Here is a 25,629-nt window from a genome sequence, read left to right as displayed (position 1 = left end):
TTTATTTTAATTTTTTTAAAGACAGGGTTTCACCATGTTGGCCAGGCTGGTCTTGAACTCCTGACCTCAGGTGATCCGCCTGCCTGGGCCTCCCAAAGTGCTGAGATTACAGGCGTGAGCCACCACGCCCAGCCTCTGATTAGTATTTCTATGAGGTGATTTACTAGATTTATTTAAGTATATCTAATACCTGGTAGCTCAGTGTCTGGGTGGAAGGGTTAATCAAGTGCATTGTAGATCCTTTTAAGGAAAGTCTTTAAGATTGCCTTCATACCTTGACTTGATGATTGACAGTAGGCTGGGGTGTTAGCTCATGGTGAACGTATAGCATTAGATCCTTTTAGATCAGACGCTCCTTTCCTGCCATGAAAGGCACAAGATCAACTCTCCCTTGGCTCCTGATGGCCCCTTCTCGACTGTGCCTGTCTTAGGTTGCCCCTCCTCTGAGGATTCTTACCCGTCTTTGGCTAACCAGCCATCTGCCCGAGGCCAATTAGGGTGACGGTTTGAAGGTTGGAAGGCTCTTGAGGGCAGACCCACAGAGCACTGTGGGTCCAGGAACAGAGCTATTACCCACTTTGAAGCGGCTACCCTGTCAAGTTGCCTTCTTGGAAAGATGGGGTTATTAAGGCTTTTGGGGCTCTCAATGTCATACTTGCTTTCTTTGAGCTTGTTCCATGCAGACATGTGCTAACAGTTGGGTTTAGCTAAATGATCACACCTTAGGTAATCCCACAGAAAGCACCACTATCACACATGTCATTCTGAGGTAGTTCTGTTCCTTTTTCGGGTACAGGCTGGTACTTAGTAAATGCCATTAATTGACTGGTGGTTTGCTTGGCTACTGTTGCTTTTATAATGGACTGAATACTTTCAGTCAGGAGGGGTAAGAGGCAAGGAAGTATTACGCATCCTCCTAATGACTCCTCCTCCTCCTATCAGGCTTTTAACATCTCCAAACTATAAACGTCATTCTCTGAAGAGGGAATCTAGTGACCACCCTTACCATGTCTGAACTGGAACGTGAGCTAGTTTTCACATCCTGGCTGTAATTTCCATGACTACTTGTCCATTATCATCAATTTCCTTTTTAAATTTTTTATTTTATTTATTTTTTTAAATTATACTTAAGTTCTGGGGTACATGTGCAGAACGTGCAGGTTTGTTACAGAGGTATACGTGTGCCACGGTGGCTTGCCGCATCCATCACCCCGTCATCTACATTAGGTAACTCTTCTGATGCCCTCCCTCCCATATCCCCCCACCCAGCTATCTCTTCCCTAGCCCCCACCTCCTGACAGGCTCTGGTGTGTGATAGTCCCCTCCTCGTGTCCGTGCGTTCTCGTTGTTCCACATGCGCTTACGAGTGAGAACATGGCGGTGTCTGCTTTTCTGTTCTTGTGTCAGTTTGCTGTGAATGATGGTTCCCGGCTTCACCCATGTCCTTGTAAAGGACATAAACTCATCCTTTTTTATGACTGCATAGTATTCCATGGTGCATATGTGCCACATTTTCCTTATCTAGTCTATCACTGATGGGCATTTGGGTTGGTTCCAAGTCTTTGCTCTTGTGAACAGTGCTGCAATAAACATACGTGTGTGTGTGTCTTTATAATAGAATGATTTATAATTTTTTGGGTATGTGGCCAGTAATGGGATTGCTGGGTCAAATGGTCTTTCTAGTTCTAGATCCTTGAGGAATTGCCACACTGTCTTCCACAATGGTTGAACTAATTGACACTCCCACCAGCAGTGTAAAAGTGTTCCTGTGTCTCCACATCCTCTCCAGCATCTGTCGTCCGCTGACTTTTTTTTTTTGACAGAGTCTCGCTCTGGAGTACAGTGGTGTGATCTCAGCTCACCGCAACCTCAGCCTCCTGAGTAGCTGGGATTACAGGCGCTTGTCACCACGCCCGGCTACCTTTTTGTACCGTGTTAGCCAGGATGAGCTCGATCTCCTGACCTCACGATTTGCCTGACTTGACCTCCCAAAGTGCTGGGATTACAGGCGTGAGCCACTGAGACTGGCCCATTAACATCTAGTTTTTTTCTGAGTCTGTGTAGGTTTTTATTATTTTTTGGACACGTATAGTCAAAATGGATTTTCATACTTGGAGTAATTTTGTTTTCGTGTATTTTATGTTATTTTGAGACAGGCTCTGGCTTTGTTACCCAGGCTAGAGCACGGTGGCATGATCTTAGGCAATCTTAGCTCACTGCAACCTCTGCCCTCAGGTCAGCCATCCTCCACCCTCAGCCTCCCAAGTAGCTGGGACCACAGGTGCGTGCCACCATGCCCGGCTAATTTTGTTTTCTGTGAGTGTGTGTAGGTTGCATTTTGTGGTCATATATGTACAAAATGGATTTTTGGTCAGGCACGGTGGCTCACGCCTGTAGTCTCCCAGCACTTTGAGAGGCCAAGGTGGGTGGATCACCTGAGGTTGGGAGTTCAAGACCAACCTGACCGAAATGGAGAAACCCTGTCTCCACTAAAAGGACAAAAAATTAGCCAGGCGTGGCATTGCATACCTGTAATCCCAGCTGCTCAGGAGGCTGAGGCAGGAGAATCACGAAGCCGGGAGGTGGAGGTTGCTGTGAGCCCAGATTGCGCCATTGCACTCTAGCCTGAGCAACAAGAGCAAAACTCTGTCTCAAATAATAATAATAACAATTAATTAATTAAAAACAAAATGGATTTTCATACTTTGAGAAGTTTAGTTTTCATGTGTTTTGTTTGGAGAGGAGGTCTTGCTTTGTTGCCCAGGCCGGAGACCAGTGGGGCAGTCTTAGATCATAGCAACCTTCACCCTCAGGCTGGAGCCATCTTCGCACCTCAGCCTCTTAAGTAGCTGGGACCACAGGTGCCTGACACCATGCTTGGCTAATTTTTTTTTTTTTTTTTGAGACAGAGTCTCTGTTGCCCAGGCTGGAGTTGCAGTGGTGCAATCTCAGGTCACTGCAACCTTTGCCTCACGGGATCAAGCATTTCTCCTGCCTCCACCTTCCGGGTAGCTGGGATTATAGGCATGTGCCCCTGTGCCCGGCCGATCTTTCATAGTGGACATTGTCATCTTTGAAGACATTACTCATGCTCTGCCTCATGTAGATACTGAATGTCACTTGGTGTGTCATTGAAAAGTTTCTAACATTTCTATAACAGAAACCCTGCATTGATTTTTTGTTTGTATATTTCTTCTGTCATCCACAAACATGAAAAATACTGAGAGGGAATCGTGACCTCTTGAAAAGGTATAATAAACACACCTGGGAAGACATAATGTGGTGAAAAATCCCTTTCTCCATTCATCAGAACATTCCCTACAATTAAATCCGTGCTTTCAACTCTCTCCTCTTCTCATTCTCTGTAAAGATCAGAACTCCTCCCATAACCATGTGGTTAAAGTGTGTTTTCATTTCAGGGTCTATTGACATTCCGGGATGTGGCCATCGAAGTCTCTCAGGAGGAGTGGAGATGCCTGGACCCTGCTCAGAGGACTTTATACAGGGACGTGATGTTGGAGAACTACAGGAACCTGGTCTCCCTGGGTGAGTCCAACTTCCCCCAGAAGCGGGGACGTGCCCTTGCGTATCTTTGTATTTTCTCTTGTTGCCTCTTGGGAGCCGCGTCCGTGCTTTATAGTGGGAAATGAGAGACCTGGAGAGGCCGGTGGGGTTGCAGGAGAATTTCATTTAATGTGATCATGGGCTCAGCAGAATTGCTTCGTAATTCTGAGCAAAGGACAAAGAAAATGGGGTCCCTTTTATGCAGCTATCTGGTACAGGATGACGAAGTAGGAAGCAGGTTTACAGAAGCTAGAACAAAGAACAGAGAACAGTTAATCAGCATGCGACATGTCTCGTGATGCACTTCACGTTTGAAAAGGAACATTCTGAGAAACACATTCTGCAGTTTTGAGCTTATCTGCTCTGTGACCTTGCAGCTGGTCAGTAAGAAAAAGGAAAATTTTTAGATGCCCGGGAACTTTGCTAAGGGAGGCGAGGATGATAGATAAGGTTAAATGGTTTGCAGGAAGGCAATTAATATTCTGCTTCAGCAGAGCTGGGGTGGGGGGGTATCATATGAAACGGGACACAACGCAGCAAAATTGACTTTAGTATGTAGCAACTAGAAATCACAAGGTTTTGTTTTGCCATTCCTTGTTGCTTTTTATAAATAACACTTTACTAGAAAGCAGCACCACCACTGTGACAGCTAATTACTGTTACCTTTAGAGGTATGCCATTTTTGGTTTGTTTTTCTCTCTCCTTTTTCCCTTCTTCTTTTTCTTGGTTTCATCTGATTGGTATTTCTTTTTTTATTTTTATTTTCATTTTTTTAAAAACAGGGTTTCACCATGTTGGCCAGGCTGGTCTTGAACTCCTGACCTCAGGTGATCCGCCTGCCTGGGCCTCCCAAAGTGCTGAGATTACAGGCGTGAGCCACCACGCCCAGCCTCTGATTAGTATTTCTATGAGGTGATTTACTAGATTTATTTAAGTATATCTAATACCTGGTAGCTCAGTGTCTGGGCGGAAGGGTTAATCAAGTGCATTGTAGATCCTTTTAAGGAAAGTCTTTAAGATTGCCTTCATACCTTGACTTGATGATTGACAGTAGGCTGGGGTGTTAGCTCATGGTGAACGTATAGCATTAGATCCTTTTAGATCAGAAGCTCCTTTCCGGCCATGAAAGGCACAAGATCAACTCTCCCTTGGCTCCTGATGGCCCCTTCTCGACTGTGCCTGTCTTAGGTTGCCCCTCCTCTGAGGATTCTTACCCGTCTTTGGCTAACCAGCCATCTGCCCGAGGCCAATTAGGGTGACGGTTTGAAGGTTGGAAGGCTCTTGAGGGCAGACCCACAGAGCACTGTGGGTCCAGGAACAGAGCTATTACCCACTTTGAAGGGGCTACCCTGTCAAGTTGCCTTCTTGGAAAGATGGGGTTATTAAGGCTTTTGGGGCTCTTAATGTCATACTTGCTTTCTTTGAGCTTGTTCCGTGCAGACATGTGCTAACAGTTGGGTTTAGCTAAATGATCACACCTTAGGTAAGCCCACAGAAAGCACCACTATCACACATGTCATTCTGAGGTAGTTCTGTTCCTTTTTCGGGTACAGGCTGGTACTTAGTAAATGCCATTAATTGACTGGTGGTTTGCTTGGCTACTGTTGCTTTTATAATGGACTGAATACTTTCAGTCAGGAGGGGTAAGAGGCAAGGAAGTATTACGCATCCTCCTAATGACTCCTCCTCCTCCTATCAGGGTTTTAACATCTCCAAACTATAAACGTCATTCTCTGAAGAGGGAATCTAGTGACCACCCTTACCATGTCTGAAGTGGAACGTGAGCTAGTTTTCACATCCTGGCTGTAATTTCCATGACTACTTGTCCATTATCGTCAATTTCCTTTTTAAATTTTTTATTTTATTTATTTTTTTAAATTATACTTAAGTTCTGGGGTACATGTGCAGAACGTGCAGGTTTGTTACAGAGGTATACGTGTGCCACGGTGGCTTGCCGCATCCATCACCCCGTCATCTACATTAGGTAACTCTTCTGATGCCCTCCCTCCCGTATCCCCCCACCCAGCTATCTCTTCCCTAGCCCCCACCTCCTGACAGGCTCTGGTGTGTGATAGTCCCCTCCTCGTGTCCGTGCGTTCCCGTTGTTCCACATGCGCTTACGAGTGAGAACATGGCGGTGTCTGCTTTTCTGTTCTTGTGTCAGTTTGCTGTGAATGATGGTTCCCGGCTTCACCCATGTCCTTGTAAAGGACATAAACTCATCCTTTTTTATGACTGCAGAGTATTCCATGGTGCATATGTGCCACATTTTCCTTATCTAGTCTATCACTGATGGGCATTTGGGTTGGTTCCAAGTCTTTGCTCTTGTGAACAGTGCTGCAATAAACATACGTGTGTGTGTGTCTTTATAATAGAATGATTTATAATTTTTTGGGTATGTGGCCAGTAATGGGATTGCTGGGTCAAATGGTATTTCTAGTTCTAGATCCTTGAGGAATTGCCACACTGTCTTCCACAATGGTTGAACTAATTTACACTCCCACCAGCAGTGTAAAAGTGTTCCTGTGTCTCCACATCCTCTCCAGCATCTGTCGTCCGCTGACTTTTTTTTTTTTTTTTGACAGAGTCTCGCTCTGGAGTACAGTGGTGTGATCTCAGCTCACCGCAACCTCAGCCTCCTGAGTAGCTGGGATTACAGGCGCTTGTCACCACGCCCGGCTACCTTTTTGTACCGTGTTAGCCAGGATGAGCTCGATCTCCTGACCTCACGATTTGCCTGACTTGACCTCCCAAAGTGCTGGGATTACAGGCGTGAGCCACTGAGACTGGCCCATTAACATCTAGTTTTTTTCTGAGTCTGTGTAGGTTTTTATTATTTTTTGGACACGTATAGTCAAAATGGATTTTCATACTTGGAGTAATTTTGTTTTCGTGTATTTTATGTTATTTTGAGACAGGCTCTGGCTTTGTTACCCAGGCTAGAGCACGGTGGCATGATCTTAGGCAATCTTAGCTCACTGCAACCTCTGCCCTCAGGTCAGCCATCCTCCACCCTCAGCCTCCCAAGTAGCTGGGACCACAGGTGCGTGCCACCATGCCCGGCTAATTTTGTTTTCTGTGAGTGTGTGTAGGTTGCATTTTGTGGTCATATATGTACAACATGGATTTTTGGTCAGGCACGGTGGCTCACGCCTGTAGTCTCCCAGCACTTTGAGAGGCCAAGGTGGGTGGATCACCTGAGGTTGGGAGTTCAAGACCAACCTGACCGAAATGGAGAAACCCTGTCTCCACTAAAAGGACAAAAAATTAGCCAGGCGTGGCATTGCATACTTGTAATCCCAGCTGCTCAGGAGGCTGAGGCAGGAGAATCACGAAGCCGGGAGGTGGAGGTTGCTGTGAGCCCAGATTGCGCCATTGCACTCTAGCCTGAGCAACAAGAGCAAAACTCTGTCTCAAATAATAATAATAACAATTAATTAATTAAAAACAAAATGGATTTTCATACTTTGAGAAGTTTAGTTTTCATGTATTTTGTTTGGAGAGGAGGTCTTGCTTTGTTGCCCAGGCCGGAGACCAGTGGGGCAGTCTTAGATCATAGCAACCTTCACCCTCAGGCTGGAGCCATCTTCGCACCTCAGCCTCTTAAGTAGCTGGGACCACAGGTGCCTGCCACCATGCTTGGCTAATTTTTTTTTTTTTTTTTTTGAGACAGAGTCTCTGTTGCCCAGGCTGGAGTGCAGTGGTGCAATCTCAGGTCACTGCAACCTTTGCCTCACGGGATCAAGCATTTCTCCTGCCTCCACCTTCCGGGTAGCTGGGATTATAGGCATGTGCCCCTGTGCCCGGCCGATCTTTCATAGTGGACATTGTCATCTTTGAAGACATTACTCATGCTCTGCCTCATGTAGATACTGAATGTCACTTGGTGTGTCATTGAAAAGTTTCTAACATTTCTATAACAGAAACCCTGCATTGATTTTTTGTTTGTATATTTCTTCTGTCATCCACAAACATGAAAAATACTGAGAGGGAATCGTGACCTCTTGAAAAGGTATAATAAACACACCTGGGAAGACATAATGTGGTGAAAAATCCCGTTCTCCATTCGTCAGAACATTCCCTACAATTAAATCCGTGCTTTCAACTCTCTCCTCTTCTCATTCTCTGTAAAGATCAGAACTCCTCCCATAACCATGTGGTTAAAGTGTGTTTTCATTTCAGGGTCTATTGACATTCCGGGATGTGGCCATCGAAGTCTCTCAGGAGGAGTGGAGATGCCTGGACCCTGCTCAGAGGACTTGATGCAGGGACGTGATGTTGGAGAACTACAGGAACCTGGTCTCCCTGGGTGAGTCCAACTTCCCCCAGAAGGGGGGACGTGCCCTTGCGTGTGTTTGTATTCTCCCTTGTTGCCTCTTGGGAGCCGCGTCCTTGCTGGACTAAAATAGAAGCCGTATTGATTTGGAAATGAAAAGCTTCATGATGCAGCATCTGGACTTTAACTGTCCCCTTTGTTTAGATGTTGTGCTTCATGATACCTCAGAGGGGGTTCCAGAACTAAAGGGGTTCTAAAACCTAGGCAGTGACTCACGCCTGTAATCCCAGCACTGTGGGAGGCTGAGTCTTATGGATCACTTCAGGTCAGGAGTTCGAGACCAGCCTGGCCAACATGGTGAAACCCCGTCTCTACTAAAAATAGAAAACTTAGCTGGGCGTGGTGGTGCACACCTGTAATTTCAGCTACTAGAACGGCTAAGGATAAAGAATCACTTGAATCCGGGAGGTGAAGGTTGAAGTGAGATGAGATCGTGCCACTGCACTCCAGCCCGGGTGACAGAGTGAGACTGTCTTAAAAAACAAAAACATAAACAAAACCTTCTGGTAGACGTTAAAGATACCAAGTTCTCTGTTTGCTATAAGAGAGCTCCATGTCCACCTATTACAGCGCTCTCAAAGCATTCAGAAGGAGAAAGTCAGTGGAGGAATTTCTGTAATATTTTTCTAGATCCATCGGTATTGTCCTCTTTCCTACTGAAACATAGGCTGGGACTCTAGAAAAGCTCCAGCATGTCGTGCTCATATGTATGTACACATAGACGCAGGAGCAAAACTGTCTACTACACACAGCAGGTGAAGAACAATTTTATATATATGATGAAAATAAAGTCAGGACCCAGAGGGGTGGCTCACACCTGTAATCAGCACGGTGGGAGGCCGAGGTGGGTGGATCACTTGAGGTCAGGAATTTGAAACCAGCTTGGCCAACATGGTGAAACCCCGTCTCAACTACAAAGAGAAAACAATTAGGCGGGCATGGTAGCGTGTGCCTGTAATCCCAGATGCTTGGGAGGCTAAGGTAGGAGAACTGCTTGAACCCGAGGTGGAGGTTGCAGTGAGCTGATCTCACTGAGAAAGACTCCGTCTCAAAACAAACTAACAAGCAAGCAAACAAAAACAGTTTTTCCGTTAATAATTAGTAAGATAAGCAGCCCCAGGGATAAGAGCTTTTGCGAGCATTGTCCCTTCGGTTGTTTTATGAGACGGAGGCTCACTCCCTCGCCCAGGCTGGAGTGCAGGGGCACAATCTCGGTTCTGTGTAGCCTTCGCCCCCCGGGTTCAAGCAATTTTCCTGTCTCAGCCTTCTGAGTAGCTGGGACTGCAGGTGCCTGCCACCACACCCAGCTAATTTTTGTATTTTTCGTAGAGATGGGGTTTCACCTTGTTGGTCAGACTGGTCTCGAAAGCCTAACCTCAGGTGATCCACCGACCTCAACCTCTTAAAGTGCTGGGATTACAGGCGTGAGCGATCGCCCCTGGCCTATTGTCCCTTGTTGTGGATGATAAAGTAATCTTCCTTTAAGTGTATCAGTCCTCCCGCCGCTGCTTCCAGAGTAGCTGGGACCTAAGGCTCCCGCCCCTGCGCCCGCATCCCGGCTGTGTGTAAGCAGCAGGTGGTGACCTCACTCCTCCCCGGCCTGAGCACTCCGTTCCGCCTCCCAGGCAGTGGCGTTAGGAATGTCTCTGAAGCTGAGCACAGGCTGGACTCTCCTTCCCGAGTGAATGGAGAATGGAAAGGGAGAGGATTTCTATTCTGCTGTGTGGGCCGTCAGCATGAAATCGTACGTTCCGCCAAGACAGAGCTTTGCATTTCACATTCTGGTTTGCATCCCCGTTCCAGACAATTCCAGGGCTTTTGAATCAGGCCTCAGCCTTCCTGGCCGGTCTCACCTCCAAAACCCGAGAAACAGAGGCACTGGGATCGAGGCTGAGAGCCACACACGTGCTGCCCCCGACGCCTCTGCGGGTTCTGAAGGGCCAGGTCTCTCCGCCTTGTGCCCCGCCCCTACCTTGCCAGGCCCCGCCCACCTCCCTGCAGGACCCGCCCAGGACGGACTTCCGTCCTGCGCACGCGCACTCGCGCAAAGCGGGAAGCGGCTCGCGTCGAGCGAAGGTCCGTTTGTGACGCGCGAGTTTCGCTGTACTGAATTCAGTGTCTGCTTCCCATGTCCCCAGCGCTTCTGTATCTGGGACGTGGGCCCACAGAACTGGAAATTCTCACCCGTTTTTCTTCACCCAGAGCAAATTGAGACGTCCCCGTGAGAGTCCGAGGGTCGCTCCCTTTTGGGTGTAAAGTCGCTCTCAGGTTTGTCCCGTCCCTGGTTTTTCTGCTATAGGGCACTGTATACACTTCCTTTTCCTGCTCAAGACCTTTTTCTAACTCCTCCCGCTCCTCCCTTTTATTTTTTTTTCTTTTTTTAAAAAGACGGGGTTTCACCACGTTAGTCAGGCTGGTCTTGAACTCCCGACCTCAGGTGATCCGCCCGCTTTGGCTTCCAAAGTGCTTGGATTCCCGGTGTGAGCCACCACTCCCGGCCCCGCCCCTCGCTTTTTAAAGTCCTCACCGGACAGGGGGATTCCCGCCCCGGGCGCCTCCCACCCTCACTCTCGCCGGCCCACTGAGTGCAGCGCCGCCGCCTCAGTCCCTGGGAAGACGCGTCCTCTGCCTGGTCGTCGGATCCTGCAGACCCCACCGTTGTGCTAACGCGCCGTCGCCCCCACGCCTCCCTCCTTGTGAGGGGCCCTGCCGCTCCCCAGGTCTCCCCTCCTCAGTTACCGCTTCCGCTGAGCCCGCATTGGGGAGGTGCCCGGGGCCTGTCGTGTGCCACGGGGTGGTCTTGCCTGTCCAGCTCCAGCCTCTGGAAAATTCGCTCCGAGCAGTAGAAAACCTGAGACAGAAAAGAAGAGTGAGAAAGACCCATAACAGATGGCAAAGTCGAGGATGGGTGAGGGATTTGCCAAGAGACAGCAAAATTAAAATAAATAAATAAAATAAAAAAATAAAAAAATAAAGCAGGAGGGAAAAAGCAAGTGGAGAAATGTAGAGAAAAGCGAGATGTAGAGAGAGATGAAGGACAGCAAGGTAGGGATGGGGCAGCAAACAGGGAGGCTCGTGAGAGTGAGAGAGAGGAGGAGGGATTTGGAGCTGGGGCAGACAGAGCAGAGTGGTGCTGGTGGCAAGGAGAGCAGAGGGAACCACAGCAGGGAGGACACCTGGGGACGTGGGGTGCCAGAGAGTGGGGACGGGGGTATAGCAGGGAAGAGAGAATTTAACAGGGAGAGCAGAGGCGCAGAGAGGGGAGAAGAGGCAGAAATATATAGAGATTGAGGACGATGGAAAGATTGAGAAGGAGCAACAAGAGGTTAAATAAGATGGGAGGATGGAGCAGAAGAGGTGGAAGAGAAGGAATAGAGGGGAGAAGGGGATAAACAGCAGGAAGGGAGAGGAGTACAAAGTGAGGAGCAGAATCCCAGGGAAAAAGAAAAGAAAGGAAGAGCTAGAGAGAGAAGGGGAGAATGAGAGAGATGTGCAGAATTAGGGAGGGAAGCAATCAACGTGATGAAAAGTAATAGAGAAAGAGGAGCTGGGCGCGGGGGCTCCTGCCTGTAATCCCAGCAGTTTTTAGGAAACTGAGGCAAGGGGATGCTTGAGTCCAGGGGTTTCAGCCCAGCCTGGGCAACATAGTGGGACCCCATCTCTACCAAAGATCCTGACCTTGTGATCCACCCACCTCCACCTCCCAAAATGCTGGGATTACAGGTGTGAGCCACCACATGTGGCCAGGGACTTTCTTCTCTCTGCATGATCTCTGGTGCGGTGGGCAGCAGAGGCCCGCCTTTCTACAGGGTGAGGTCTCCCCGCTTTGTGTGTGTTTTCATAGGAAGGGAGTCAGTTTTTTCCAACGTTAAGTCTTAAATTTTTTTCACATACAGGGTTGATTTCTAAAGGCTCAGATTAAGTGAGGAAGCAGCTCAGAAGAGCAAAGAAAAGGAGCCAGGCATGGCTCTTCCTCAGGTAAAGTGATACTCCTCAGTGGATTCATCTGTCTCTTTCCTCTCTGAAATGCCAGGTATTGTAGTAGCCAGTCTGTTCTGGGTCTGAAGCGTCCTGCCTGACACGTTGGCTCGCACTCACCCATGCCTTCCCTCAGTTCCTGTCATCTGCTCTGAGATTCCATCTCCTGTGACCCAGTGACATGAACCTGGGAAGAGGCTCCACTGGGCATGGTGATGGGAAGGGCTGACACTCAGACCTGGATGGACACGGGGTGTGGGCCTTGTGGTGTCAGTGCTGCTGGGCAGCCTGGATTATTCTGGGCCACATCTGGATGTAAGACCTTTGTGACCAGATCAGAGAAACTACATATGAAACACATAGGTTAATGTGCACAAATGTCTGGTGAATTCTGGAAAAGGAGACCAGTAAGGGGAGATATTTTGTTTGTTTGTTTGTTTGTTTGTTTGTTTGTTTAGATAGAGTCTTACTCCATCACCAGGCGCCAGGCGGGAGTGCAGTGGCGCGATCTCGGCTCATTGCAACCTCCACCTCCCGGGTTCAAGCAATTCTCCTGCCTCAGCCTCCCGAGTAGCTGGGACTACAGGTGCGCGCCACCACGCCCAGCTAATTTTTTTGTATTTTTAGTAGAGGCGGGGTTTCACCATGTTGGCCAGAATGGTCTCGATCTCTTGACGTCGTGATTCGCCTGCCTTGGCCTCCCAAAGTGCTGGGATTACAGGCATGAGCCACTGTGCCCGGCAGGGGAGATATTTTGTAACTGATTTGGTAATGCAGTGGAAGCCACACTAGTAGATCAACACATCTCTGACTCCAGAGTTTTTTTTTTTTTTAAGAGACATGTTGTTGGTCTGGGTGCAGTAGCTCATGCCTATAGTCCCAGCACTTTGGGAGGCCGAGGCGGATGGATCACTAAAGGTCAGGAGTTCGAAAGCAGCCTTGCCAACATGCTGAAACCTCGTCTCTACTAAAAATTCAAAAGTTAGCTGGGTGTCATGGTGCATGCCTGTAATCTCTGCTACTCAGGAGGCTTAGGCAGGAGAATCACTTGAGCCCAGAAAGTGGAGGTTGCAACAAGCCAAGACTGTGCTGCACTCCAGCCTGGGTGATAGACAGAGACTCTGTCTGAGAAAACAAAAAGCGAGCACAATGGTGGCTCACACCTGTATTCCCAGCGCTTTGGGAGGTTGACGCTGGTAGATCACGATGTCAGGTGTTTGAAACCATCCTGGCTAACGTGGTGAAACGCTGTCTCTTCTAAAAATAAAAAAAATTAGCTGGGCATGGTGGCACCTGCCTATAGTCCCAGGTACTCGGGAGGCTGAGACAGGAGAATCGCTTGAGCCTGGGAGGCAGATGTGGCAGGGAGCCCAGATCGTACCATTGCAATACAGACTGGGCAACAGTGCTAGACTCCATCTCAAAAAACCAAAAAAAAGACAAAGGAGAAAATGTGTCATTCTGTGGCCCAGGACTGGAGTACAATGGCATAATGCTGGCTTACAGCAGCTTTGAACTCCTGGGCTCAAGTCATCCACACTTTACCCTCCCAAAGAGCTAGAATGATGAGGCACGTGTCAGCACACGCAGCAGCTAATTAATCTTTTATTTATTGATTTTTTAAAACAGTGTTGCTCTGTCACCCAGTCTGCAGTGCAGTGGTGCGATGTCAGCTCACTGCAGTCTCCACCTCCTGGGTTCAAGCAATTCTGCTTCATCCTTCTGAGTAGCAGGGATTATAGGCACTTGCCACCACGCCCCTCTAATTTTTGTATTTTTAGTACAGTCAGGCTTTCACCATGTTGGCAAGGCTGGTCTCGGTCTTCTGACCTTGTGATCTTCCAGGCTTAGCCTCCCAAAGTGCTGGGATTACAGGCAGGAGCCACCGCGCCAGGCTGGTCTCAAACTCTTGACCTCAAGTGATCTGCCCGCCTTGGCCTCCCAAAGATTTGGGATTATAGGCGCGAGCCACCCCGCCTGGCCTTGTGTTTCCTTTTTGTTTGTGTATTTTTTGTATTGTCCATAAAACCAGGACTTCTACACTGACTTTGGGGATCTTAAAATCTTTCGTGGGAAAGTACAATAAAATGCAGCAATAGAGAAGAAATGTTCAAAAATACCTTAAGGTGGGTTTGTCAGAACAGTCTGTGATGAAGTGGATGCTTAATTTCTCTTTTCTCATTTCATGTGAAGGTGGCAACTCAGTCCTCCATGTTTTGTTGAAATGTGTTTTCCATTTTAGGGACACTTGACTTTCAAGGATGTGGCTGTAGAATTCTCATTGGAGGAGTGGAAATGCCTGACCCCTGCGCAGAGGGCTTTATACAGGGAAGTGATGTCGGAGAACTACAGGAACCTGCAGTTTGTGGGTGAGGAAAATTCCAGACACGAGGAATCTGCCCTTGTCTGTCTTGGCTCTTCCTGCTTTTCTATTTCTTTTTGTGATTTTGCCCCGTACATTATGCTTTTTTGTTTGTTTGTTTTTGAGACAGAGTGTCACTCTTGTCCAGGCTGGAGTGCAGTGGTGGGATCTCGCCTCACCACAACCTTTGCCTCCCAGGTTCAAGCTGTTCTCCTGCCTCAGCCTCCCAAGTAGCTGGGATTACAAGCCTGTGCCGCCATGCCCAACTAATTTTGTATTTTCAGTAGAGACGAGGTTTTTCCATGTTGTTCAGGCTGGTCTCGAACTCCTGACCTCAAGAGATCCACCTGCCTTGGTCTCACAAAGTGGTGGGATTACAAGTGAGATCCACCGCGCCTGGCCTCTGTATATGCTTTACGTGTATATGTCGTTATTTTCTGCAGTGATGACCCTCCTATCGGTCATGGATAACTTGTTAGGGACTCTCCTGTGAAGTGGGTTTACATAGAAACAGAAAATTCGTGAAGAACGCTTTGACTAATATAATTGAACCATCCTGCTCTAGGCAGAGACACCCCTGGAATCCCTGAGCACAACTGTCAGCATAGCCCAGGATACGAGGTAGAAAGCACGACACTGACTGTGAAGTGTTATCACCGTAATGCTCGTATTCTACCAGGATACGAGGTAGAGAGCATGACGCTGACCGTGAGGTGTTATCACCGTAATGCTCGTATTCTACCAGGATACGAGGTAGAGAGCATGACGCTGACTGTGAGGTGTTATCACCGTAATGATTGTTGTGTTTTTTTTTTTGGTTTTGGTTTTTGAGACAAGAGTCTCCCTCTGTCGCCCACGCTGGAGTGCAGTGACACAATCTCAGCTCACTGCAACCTCCACCTCCTGGGTTCAAGCAGTTCTCCTGCCTGAGCCTCCCTTGTAGCTGGGATTACAAGAGTGGGCCACCACGCCTGGCCAGTTTTTGTATTTCAGTAGAGATACACCTTGTTGCCCAAGCTGGGCTCGTACCCCTGACCTCAGGTGATCCACGTACTTCGCCCTCCCGAAGTGCTGGGATTACAGGCCTGAGCCACCATGCCCGGCCTATTCTGGGTTTCGAGGAGCATCACAGTAGCCTCTGCCAGTGGCACTGTGACACTGTTTATCTCATAAACTAATAATCATCTCTAAGCAGTGGTCAGTGTTGTTGAAATTCCTCCAAGGGAGGCCATCATTGTGGCTCACGGCCTCATATGTATGAGGCTTTTGACTGAACTCTTGTTCATTTCACTGTATTCACACCAATATGTGTCATCGTTCATTTTTAACGAGAAAACTTTTGCTCAATTTGGCGTAGGATCGACCCTGTAACAGATATGTTTTCATCAGTCTTATTGAGGGAGGGCTTGTGAGGTTGAATGAGGTCCCCATATTTTAGTTCTGTCATTTGTTCAAGACACAGTGGCTTTTAACTTGTTTGTTTATTTATTTTGAGTTGGAGTCTTGCTTTATTGCCCAAACTTGAGTGCAGTGATGTGATCTTGGCTTACTGCATCCTCCACCTTCCGGGTTCAAGTGATTCTCCTGCCTCAACCTGCCAAATAGCTGGGGTCACAGGTACCCACCACCATGCCTGGCTAGTTTTGTATTTTTAGTAGAGACGTGGTTTCTCCATGTTGGCCTTTTTTTTTTTTTTTAGAGACGGGGTTTCTTCATATTGGTCAGGCTGGTCTCGAACTCCTGACCTCAGGTGATCCACCTGCCTCGGCCTCTCGAAGTGTTGGGAGTACAGGCGTGAGCCACTGTGCCTGGCCAGTTTCTATGTATTCTAAATGCATTTTTATTTTATTTAATCCTCAGTTCCTTATTTTCAGTGATAGTCTTCATTTTTTTTTTTATATATCTGCATTGTGAGTACTGTTGTGTCAGGGAATGGCTTCTCATTTCCTTTATTTTTATTTTTTTGAGACAGTCTCTTACTCTGTCACCCAGGGTGTAGTGCAGTAGTGTGATACTGGCTGACTGCCACCTGCCTTCTGGGATCAAGTGATCCGGTTACCTCAGCTTTCTGAGTTGCTGGGATTACAGACGTGTGTCACCACGCGTGATTCATTTTAGGTAGTTCTATTCCAGATGGCTGTTTCACCACGTTGGCCAGGATGGCTTCGAATGCCTGGCCTGATGTGATTTACCTGCCTCAGAGTCCCAGAGTGCTGGGATTATGGGCATGAGCCACTGCCCCTGGCCCTGTGCAAGTTTGTTTTTCAGGCTGAATAGTATTCCATTGTATGTGTATACCACATTTTGTTGATACCGTTATCTGTCGATGGACATGTGGGTTGGTTCCTTCTCTTTACTATTATAAATAATACTGCTAGGCAAGGCGTGGTGGCTGAAGCCTGTAATCCCAGCACTTTGGAAGTTCCAGGGGGCAGATCAACTGAGGTCAGGAGTTGGAGAGCAGCCTGGCCGACGTGGTGAAACCCCATCTTTACTAAAAATACAAAAAAAAAAAAAAAAAAGCTTAGCTGGGCATGGTGATGTACAGTTTTAATCCCAGCTACTCAGGAGGCTGAGGTAGGAGAATCTCTTGAACCGGGAGGGGAGGCTGCAGTGAGCCGAGATCAGGCCCTTGTGCTCCAGTCCAGGTGGAGTAGACTGGTTTTGTTTCCAGACTCCGTCTCAAAAACAAAATGAAACAACACAAAAAATCTGTATCTATATCTATCTATCTATCTATCTATTACTAGAGCTATTCTTGAAGATCCTGTTTCCAATTTTTTGGCTCATGGGGTTATTCAATTATGAATTATTGGAGGAACTGTTGGATGATTTTTTAAAAGGGACTATCCCATTATACATTCACAGCAACAGTGCAAAAGGCTTTTTCACCTTAGCATTAAAAAAAAAATTGATTGATTATTTTCTGAGACAGAGTTTCACTCTTGATGCCCAGGTTGGAGTGCAATGGTGTGATCTCTGCTCACTGCAACCTCCGCCTCCTGTATTCAAGTGATTCTCCTGCCTCAGCCTCCCGGGTAGCTGGGATTACAGGCTTGTGCCACCACGTCTGGCTAATTGTGTATTTTTAGTAGAGATGGAGCTTCTCCATGTTGGTCAGGCTGGTCTCGAACTCCTGACCTGAGATGATCCACCCGTCTCAGCCTCCCAAAGTGAGTCTCTGCTCCTGGCCGTGTCTGCTTTTTTACCAACACTTCCTGTCTATTCCTATGGATGCTAAATCTTTTAATGCACTTGAGATGATGTTTCATTGTAGTTATTGTTTTTTCCTACATGCTACGTTTTTTTTTTTTTTTTTTTTTTTTTTGGTGCTTATTTATTCGATGCTTATTGGTGATTTGTCTGTCCAGAAATGTGTATGCAGTTCCTAGACTCATTTTCTAATTGTGTTTTTTGATTTTTGTTGCCAACTTGTAAACATTCCTTGTATTTTCTAAATATTAATCCCCGATGAGATATATAATGTCCACAGTTTTCTCATGGAATCTTTCTTTTTTTTTTCTTTTTGAAATGGAGCGTAGCTCTGTCGCCCAGGCTGGAGTCCAGTGGCGCGACCTTGAGTCACTGCAAACTCCGCCTCCCAGGTTCAGGCGATTCTCCTGCCTCAGCCTTCCGAGTAGCTGGGATTATGTCCTCCTAATTATTGTATTTTCAGTAGAGACAGGGTTTTACCATATTGGTCAGGCTGGCCTCGAACTGCTAACGTTGTGATTTGCCCACCTCAGCCTCCCACAATGCTGGGATTACAGGCATGAGTCACCGTGCCCAGTCTTCCATGGAGTCTTTGGTGATTTCCTCATATCAGATGATGTCTTCTGTGAACACAGAGCATTTTACTTTTTTTCTCACTGCTTGGCATTTCTTTCTTTTTCTTGTGTCTGATTTCTTCAGTCAGGATTCCAGTAACATGCTGACTAGAAATAACAAAAGCAGGCTTCTTAGTCTCTTTCCTGATCTTAGAGGAAGAGATTTCAGGCTTTCGCCATCCACTGTGATGGTAACCGTGGGCTTCTCCTAAATGGTCTTTATTATGTTGAGGTAGGTTTTTTTGTATTCTGTGTGTATTGAGTGTTTTTATTTCAAAATAATGTTGAGTTTTTGATTTTCCATAGTTTGTTTATAATGTGTCTCTTCAATGGTGTGCTGGGGTTGATTCAGAAAGTAGTGATCTTACCATTTATTTCACTTTTTATATTGTGTGCTGGTGGTAAGTAGAAGTCGTGGCTTTTTTCTTAAGAGGGACTTGTTTAGAATTCTGTAGGCTGTCTAAATGTACTACTGTTTGCTCGCTGGTTTTGTCATTGGTTACAATATTAATTAATTATTTTTTTTTTTTGAGACAGAGTCTTGCTCTGTCACCCACGATGGAGTAGAGTGGCACGATCTCAGCTTGCCGCAGCCTGTTTCTCCTGGATTCAAGCAGTTCTCTGTCTCAGCCTCCGGAGTCTCTGGGATTATAGGCGCCCCCTACCACACTGGCTGCTTTTTGTATTGTTAGTAGAGACAGGGTTTCACCATCTTGGCCAGTCTAGTCTTGAACTCTGACCTTGTGATCCACCCACCTCAGCCTCCCAAAGTGCTGGGATTACAGGCGTGATCCACCACACCTGGCCCAAAATCAGTTTTTGTGTTTTTTTTGAGACTGAGTCTCACTCTGTCACTAACGCTGGATTGCAATGGCGTGGTCTTGGCCCACTGCCACGTTTGTCTTCTGGGTTCAAGCAGTTCTCCCAGCTCAGACTCCTGAGTAGCTGGGTCTGAAGGCGTGTGCCACCACACCCAGCTAAATTTTGTATTTTTAATAGAGACGGGGTTTTGCTTAGTTGGCCAAGCCGATCTTGAACTCCTGACATCATGATCCATCTGCCTTGGCCTCCCAAAGTGCTGAAATAACAGGCGTGAGCCACCACACCTGACTGACTAATTTTTATGATTTTACATACGGCTTTTTGGTATGTGGTCTGCAATATAACTGACACACTCCACTTGGTAATGTCAGAAAGTGCCGCTGGGCACAGGGGCTTATGACTGTAATCCCAAGACTTTGGGAGGCTGAGGCAGGTGGATCCCTTGAGGTCAGGAGTTTGAGACCAGCCTTGCCAACGTTGTGAAATCTTACCTCTAATAATACAAAAATTAGCCGGGCATGGTGATGCCTGCCTGTAATTCCAGCTATTCAGGAGGCTGAGGCAGAAGAATCGTTTGAACCCAGGAGATGGAGGTTGCGGTGAGCAGAGGTGTCGCCATTGCACTCCAGCCTGGGGGACAGAGCAAGACTGTTTCAAAAAAATAAAAATATAAATGTTTTCTTTAAAAAAAGTCACAAAATACCTGTTCTCTCTGGATATATGTAATTTTATGACATTTATTTAGTAAAATATTATATTAATATTTTCCTTTTCTTTTTTTTTTTTTTGAGATGAAGTCTCGGCTGGGTGTGGTGTCTCATGCCTGTAATCCCAGCACTTTGGGAGGCCGATGCCGGGGAATCACGAGGTCAGGCATTCGAGACCAGCCTGGCCAAGATACTGAAACTTTGTCTCTACTAAAAATACAAAAATTACCTGGGTGCGGTGGCTGGTGCCTGTAATCCCAGCTATTCGGGAGGCTGAGGCAGGAGAATCGCTTGAAACCGGGAGGCAGAGGTTGCAGTGGCCGAGATCGCACCATTGCACTCCAGCCTGGGCGACAGAGTGAGACTCCTTCTCATAATAAATAAATAAATAAATAATAGAAATGGAGTCTCACTCTGTCACCCAGGATGAAGTGCAGTGGTGCAATCTCGATTCACTGAAACTTCTGCCTTCCGGGTTCAAGTGATTCTTTTGCGTCAACCCCTCGAATAGCTGTGACTATGGGTGTGGGCCACCAGGCCTGGCCAATTTTTGTAATCATTTCATCACTTCTCAGGGCTATTGTTGTTTCACAGTAGAAAATTTCCATTGATTTTGGTTATGCTTACATGAACTTGTTGTGGATTATTTATCAATACAGTGTACTATATGGTTCTTGAGCATTTATTTGTATACAGTAAATGTGCTGTAAATATGAAGAATATAAATTTTTCAGTTTATTGAGGTGACAGTGATACGTTTTTTGCCAGTTGTCATACACTTTAGGGTCATAGTGGAAAAATGCTTCTTCCTTGAGGCTTACAGATGTTTGTGCCCTGTCACTGTGTGGTCATGATACTCGAATAGGCTTCTGTGGAAATGACTTGAAAGACATGTCATCGACCTTTATTTATTAAAGAATCTCACTCCTTTTGTGTTCCTAAACTTTGAAGATCATGTTTGGGAAACTTTTCTGTGTAATATTTACACATTTCAGTATTACTTACCATCTGTACTCAATTGCAAACCTGTTGGTGTTTCTATTTTGTAGATATCTCTTCCAAATGCATGATGAAGAAGAAGTTCTCAACAGCACAGGGCAATACAGAAATGTTCCACACAGGGACATTGGAAACGCATGCAAGTCATCACATTGGAGACTTTTGCTTCCAGGAAATTGAGGAAGATATTCATGACTTTGAGTTTCAGAGGGAAGAAGAGGAAAGAAATAGCCAAGAAACTCCCATGACAAAAATGAAAAAGTTGACTAGTAGTTCAGAGCGATCTGATCAAAGGCATGCTGGAAACAAGCCTATTGAAGATGAGCTTGGATTAAGCTTTCATTCACATCTGCCTGAACTGCGCATATTTGAGACTGAAGAGAAAATTGGTAATCAAGTAGAGAAGTCTACCAACGATGCTTCCTCAGTTTCAACATCCCAAAGGATTTCTTGTAGGCCCCAAAGCCATATTTCTATTAACTATGAAAATAATTTCCTCCATTCTTCATTACTTACACATCGACAGGACGTACGCATGACGGAAAAATGTTTCCAATATAGTGAGAGTGGCAAAGCATTTCATTGTAGCTCACTCTTAAGGAAACATCAGATAATCCATTTAGGAGAGAAACAATATGAATGTGATACATGTGGAAAAGTCTTTAATCAGAAGCGATACCTTGAACGCCATCGTAGATGTCACACTGGTGAGAAACCTTACAAGTGTAATGAGTGTGGCATGAACTTCGGTCGGCCGTCAATCCTTGCACGCCATCGTAGACTTCATACTGTAGAGAAACCTTCCAAGTGTGATGAGTGTGGCAGGACCTTTGGTCAAAATTCAGCCCTTGTAATTCATAAGGCAATTCATACCGGAATGAAATCTTACAAGTGTAATGAATGTGGCAAGGTTTTTAAATACCCATCAATCCTTGCATTTCATCGTAGATTTCATACTGGAGAGAAACCTTACCCATGTGAAAAATGTGACAAAGGTTTCAGTCGGAAATTAGAACTTAAAAGACATAGGGAAATTCATGGAGAGAAACGATGCCAATGTAAGGTCTGTGACAAGGCTTTCAGGGTTCCTTCACACCTGACACAACATACTAGAACTCACACTGGAGAGAAACCTTACAGGTGTAATGAATGTGGCAAGTTTTTCAGTCAAAAATCAACCCTTGCATGTCATCGTAGAGTTCATACTGGAGAGAAACCTTACCAGTGTAATGAATGTGGCAAGTGTTTTAGTCAAAAATCAACCCTTGCATGTCATCATAGAGTTCATACTGGAGAGAAACCTTACCAATGTGAAGGATGTGACAAAATTTTCAGGTGGAAACAAGACCTTGGAATTCATAAAAGAATTCATACTGGAGAGAAACCATACCAATGTAAGGTTTGTGACAAGGCTTTCAGGCGTGATTCGCACCTGACACGCCATATGAGAGTTCACACTAGAGAGAAACCTTAGAAGTGTAATGAAGGCCGGGCGCGGTGGCTCACGCCTGTAATCCCAGCACTTTGGGAGGCCGAGGCGGGTGGATCACGAGATCAAGAGATCGAGACCATCCTGGTCGACATCGTGAAACCCCGTCTCTACTAAAAATACAAAAAATTAGCTGGGCACGGTGGCGCGTGCCTGTAATCCCGGCTACTCGGGAGGCTGAGGCAGGAGAATTGCCTGAACCCAGGCGGCGGAGGTTGCGGTGAGCCGAGATCGCGCCATTGCACTCCAGCCTGGGTAACGAGCGAAACTCCGTCTCAAAAAAAAGAAAAACAAAAAAGAAGAAGAAAGTATTGATTCAGACAAGGGAACCTATTTTACTGCACTTGTGATTAAAAAGTTGACTCAAGGCACACGTGGTGTCGCCGGTGCTGCCTCCCGCTCGTCCCAGACCCGGCACCTGCCGTCATGGCTCCTGGCCAGCTCGCCTTGTTCAGTGTCTCTGACAAAACTGGCCTTGTGGAATTTGCAAGAAACCTGACCTCTCTCGGTTTGAATCTGGTCGCTTCCGGAGGGACTGCAAAAGCTCTCAGGGATGCTGGTCTGGCAGTCAGAGATGTCTCTGAGTTGACAGGATTTCCTGAAATGTTGGGGGGACGTGTGAAAACTTTGCATCCTGCAGTGCATGCTGGAATCCTGGCTCGCAATATCCCAGAAGCTAAAGCTGACATGGCCAGACTTGATTTCAATCTTATAAGAGTTGTTGCCTGCAATCTCTATCCCTTTGTGAAGACAGTGGCTTCTCCAGGTGTAACTGTTGAGGAGGCTGTGGAGCAAATTGACATTGGTGGAGTAACCTTACTGAGAGCTGCAGCCAAAAACCACGCTCGAGTGACAGTGGTGTGTGAACCTGAGGACTATGTGGCAGTGTCCACAGAGATGCAGAGCTCCGAGAGCAAGGACACCTCCTTGGAGACTAGACGCCAGTTAGCCTTGAAGGCATTCAGTCATACGGCACAATACGATGAAGCAATTTCAGATTATTTCAGGAAACAGTACAGCAAAGGCATATCTCAGATGCCCTTGCGGTATGGAATGAACCCTCATCAGACCCCTGCCCAGCTGTACACAGCGAAGCCCAAGCTTCCCATCACAGTTCTAAATGGAGCCCCTGGATTTATAAACCTGTGCGACGCTTTGAATGCCTGGCAGCTGGTGAAGGAACTCAGAGAGGCGTTAGGTATTCCAGCCGCTGCCTCTTTCAAACACGTCAGCCCAGCAGGCGCTGCTGTTGGAATTCCACTCAGTGAAGATGAGGCCAGAGTCTGCATGGTCTTTGATCTCTATAAAACCCTTACACCCATTTCAACGGCATACGCACGAGCAAGAGGGGCTGATAGGATGTCGTCATTTGGCGATTTTGTGGCATTGTCTGACGTTTGTGATGTACCAACTGCAAAAATTATTTCCAGAGAAGTCTCTGATGGTATAATTGCCCCAGGATATGAAGAAGCAGCCTTGACAATACTTTCCAAAAGGAAAAATGGAAACTACTGTGTTCTTCAGATGGACCAGTCTTACAAACCAGATGAAAATGAAGTTCGAACTCTCTTCGGTCTTCATTTAAGCCAGAAGAGAAATAATGGTGTCGTCGACAAGTCATTATTTAGCAATGTTGTCACCAAGAATAAAGATCTGCCAGAGTCCGCCCTCCGAGACCTCATCGTAGCCACCATTGCTGTCAAGTACACTCAGTCCAACTCCGTGTGTTACGCCAAGAACGGGCAGGTTATCGGCATTGGAGCCGGACAGCAGTCTCGTATACACTGCACCCGCCTTGCAGGAGATAAGGCAAACTACTGGTGGCTTAGACACCATCCACGAGTGCTCTCGATGAAGTTTAAAACGGGAGTGAAGAGAGCAGAAATCTCCAATGCCATCGATCAATACGTGACTGGAACCATTGGCGAGGATGAAGATTTGATAAAGCGGAAGGCCCTGTTTGAGGAAGTCCCTGAATTACTCACTGAGGCAGAGAAGAAGGAATGGGTTGACAAACTGAGTGAAGTTTCTGTCAGCTCTGATGTCTTCTTCCCTTTCAGAGATAATGTAGACAGAGCTAAAAGGAGTGGTGTGGCGTCCATCGCGGCTCCCTCCGGCTCTGCTGCTGACAAAGTTGTGATTGAGGCCTGCGATGAACTGGGAATCATCCTCGCTCAGACGAACCTTCGGCTCTTCCACCACTGATTTTATCACACCCTGTTTTATGGTTTGCTTATATGTAGGTGAAGAGTCACACGTGAAACTTGGAGAATAACTTTTTAAAAAAATAAAACAGTACATCTTCATCACTAAAAAAAAAAAAAAAAAAAGTTGACTCAAGACTCAAGTATTAGACATAAAGTGGGAATATCATATTCCTTGATGTCCATCTTCCTCAGGAAGAGTAGAGAGGATGAACCAAACTCTCAAAAGTCACCTAAATTAGTCCTAGAAATCTGGTTACCCCAAACTAAATACCTTCCCATTGCACTGTTAAGAAATGAGAACTGCCCCTTGGAATGACATTGACCTATCGCCTTGTGTAATGTACGAGTTGCCCTACTTACATTTCACCACTGTGCTTCCTACATTTGAAAAATAAAGATCAGTTTCTCATAAATTACATATTTGGTCTCTCCTCTATCTTTTCTTCTCCTAAAACCAGAGGTCTTCTAGCACAGGCACCACCCCTGGAATTCCCAGTACACCAGCAGCAACCTGGAGACCATGTTTTCTTTTTCTTTTTTCCCCTGAGACAGAGTCTCACTCTGTTACCCAGGCTAGAGTGTACTGGCGGGATATCTACTCACTGCAACCTCTTCCTCTTGGGTTCCAGTGATTCTCCTGCCTCAGCCTCCTGAGTAGCTGGGACTACTGTTGCACGCCACAACGCCAGGCTAATTTGTTTAATTTTTAGTAGCAACTAGGTTTCACTGTGTTAGCCAGGATGGTATCAAACTCCTGACCTCATGATCCACCTGCCTCAGCCTCCCAACCTGCTGGGATTACAGGTGTGAGCCACCACGCCTGGCTGAGACCACGTTTTCATGAAAAGGTGGAAAGAAAAGAAGCTTGAGCCAGCTTGGGAGGGACCCTACCTTGTGTCTCTAACCACTGCGACTGCAGTCCATACCCGAGTCGAGAAAGCATCATTGGTTCCAGAATCATGGGCTACCGTTTCAGGAAGTAATTCTACCAAAATGAAGCTAAGAAAAATCTAACCTTCCTGTATTTACTGTTCTGTTACTTTTTCCTATCCAGTAGTTAGCTATTTCATCATTCATGTAACCAGATCAAGCTCAACCTGAATTATGACTTTTGATGCTGGTTTAGTCATGCCCTGCAGTAATTTACAGAACCAAAGACAGCTTACTGCTTCTGAGAAGTATCTCTGCCCTTCCTGGACCTCCTGACATTGGAAGGATATATTGGATTCTTGCACAGATCATAATCCCGAGAGAAGCAGTTGTGTTAGCTGGTGGGAATGGGATTCTTGTCGTTCCCGAACAGATTCCCTCTGTTCTACTTGGTCCAGTGTCCTATGG

The 25,629-nt window shown here is 46.5% G+C and overlaps 2 protein-coding genes across 4 annotated transcripts; both read left to right on the top strand.

Moving 5' to 3' along the window:
* The first annotated feature begins 3,522 nt into the window (after nt 1-3,522).
* Nucleotides 3,523-24,709, top strand: LOC135276723 (zinc finger protein 888-like). 3 transcript variants are annotated; one of them, XM_064380930.1, is made up of 5 exons: nt 3,523-3,546; nt 11,797-11,878; nt 14,121-14,247; nt 20,646-22,452; nt 24,426-24,709. In XM_064380930.1, the coding sequence occupies exons 2-4, from the start codon at nt 11,864-11,866 to the stop codon at nt 22,067-22,069; spliced, it is 1,566 nt and encodes a 521-aa protein (XP_064237000.1). In that variant the 5' UTR covers nt 3,523-3,546; nt 11,797-11,863; the 3' UTR covers nt 22,070-22,452; nt 24,426-24,709. The 3 variants fall into 3 exon arrangements, with proteins under 3 accessions (XP_064237000.1, XP_064236998.1, XP_064236999.1); XM_064380928.1 differs by lacking the exon at nt 3,523-3,546 and adding an exon at nt 6,915-7,873; XM_064380929.1 differs by lacking the exon at nt 3,523-3,546 and having other exon boundaries at nt 10,762-11,878.
* Nucleotides 22,446-24,709, top strand: LOC135276718 (bifunctional purine biosynthesis protein ATIC-like). Its single transcript, XM_064380921.1, has one exon. The coding sequence runs from the start codon at nt 22,511-22,513 to the stop codon at nt 24,287-24,289; it is 1,779 nt and encodes a 592-aa protein (XP_064236991.1). The 5' UTR covers nt 22,446-22,510; the 3' UTR covers nt 24,290-24,709.
* Nucleotides 24,710-25,629: the final 920 nt, after the last annotated feature.

The sequence above is a fragment of the Aotus nancymaae genome, unplaced genomic scaffold, assembly GCF_030222135.1.
Source record: "Aotus nancymaae isolate 86718 unplaced genomic scaffold, 86718_ANA_hifiasm-v0.15.2.pri h1tg000028l, whole genome shotgun sequence".
Lineage (NCBI taxonomy): Eukaryota > Metazoa > Chordata > Mammalia > Primates > Aotidae > Aotus > Aotus nancymaae.
Note: the sequence above shows the minus strand (reverse complement) of the source record. Positions and strands in the feature narration are given on the sequence as shown.

What these genes read in the sequence shown, in the direction of transcription:
- LOC135276723 (XM_064380930.1), top strand. An exon ending in CAGGAACCTGCAGTTTGTGG is followed by an intron (nt 14,248 to 20,645) that starts GTGAGGAAAATT and finishes TCTATTTTGTAG; the next exon opens with ATATCTCTTCCAAATGCATG.
- LOC135276718 (XM_064380921.1), top strand. Translation starts at nt 22,511, where the DNA reads ATGGCTCCTGGCCAGCTCGCCTTGTTCAGTGTCTCTGACAAAACTGGC.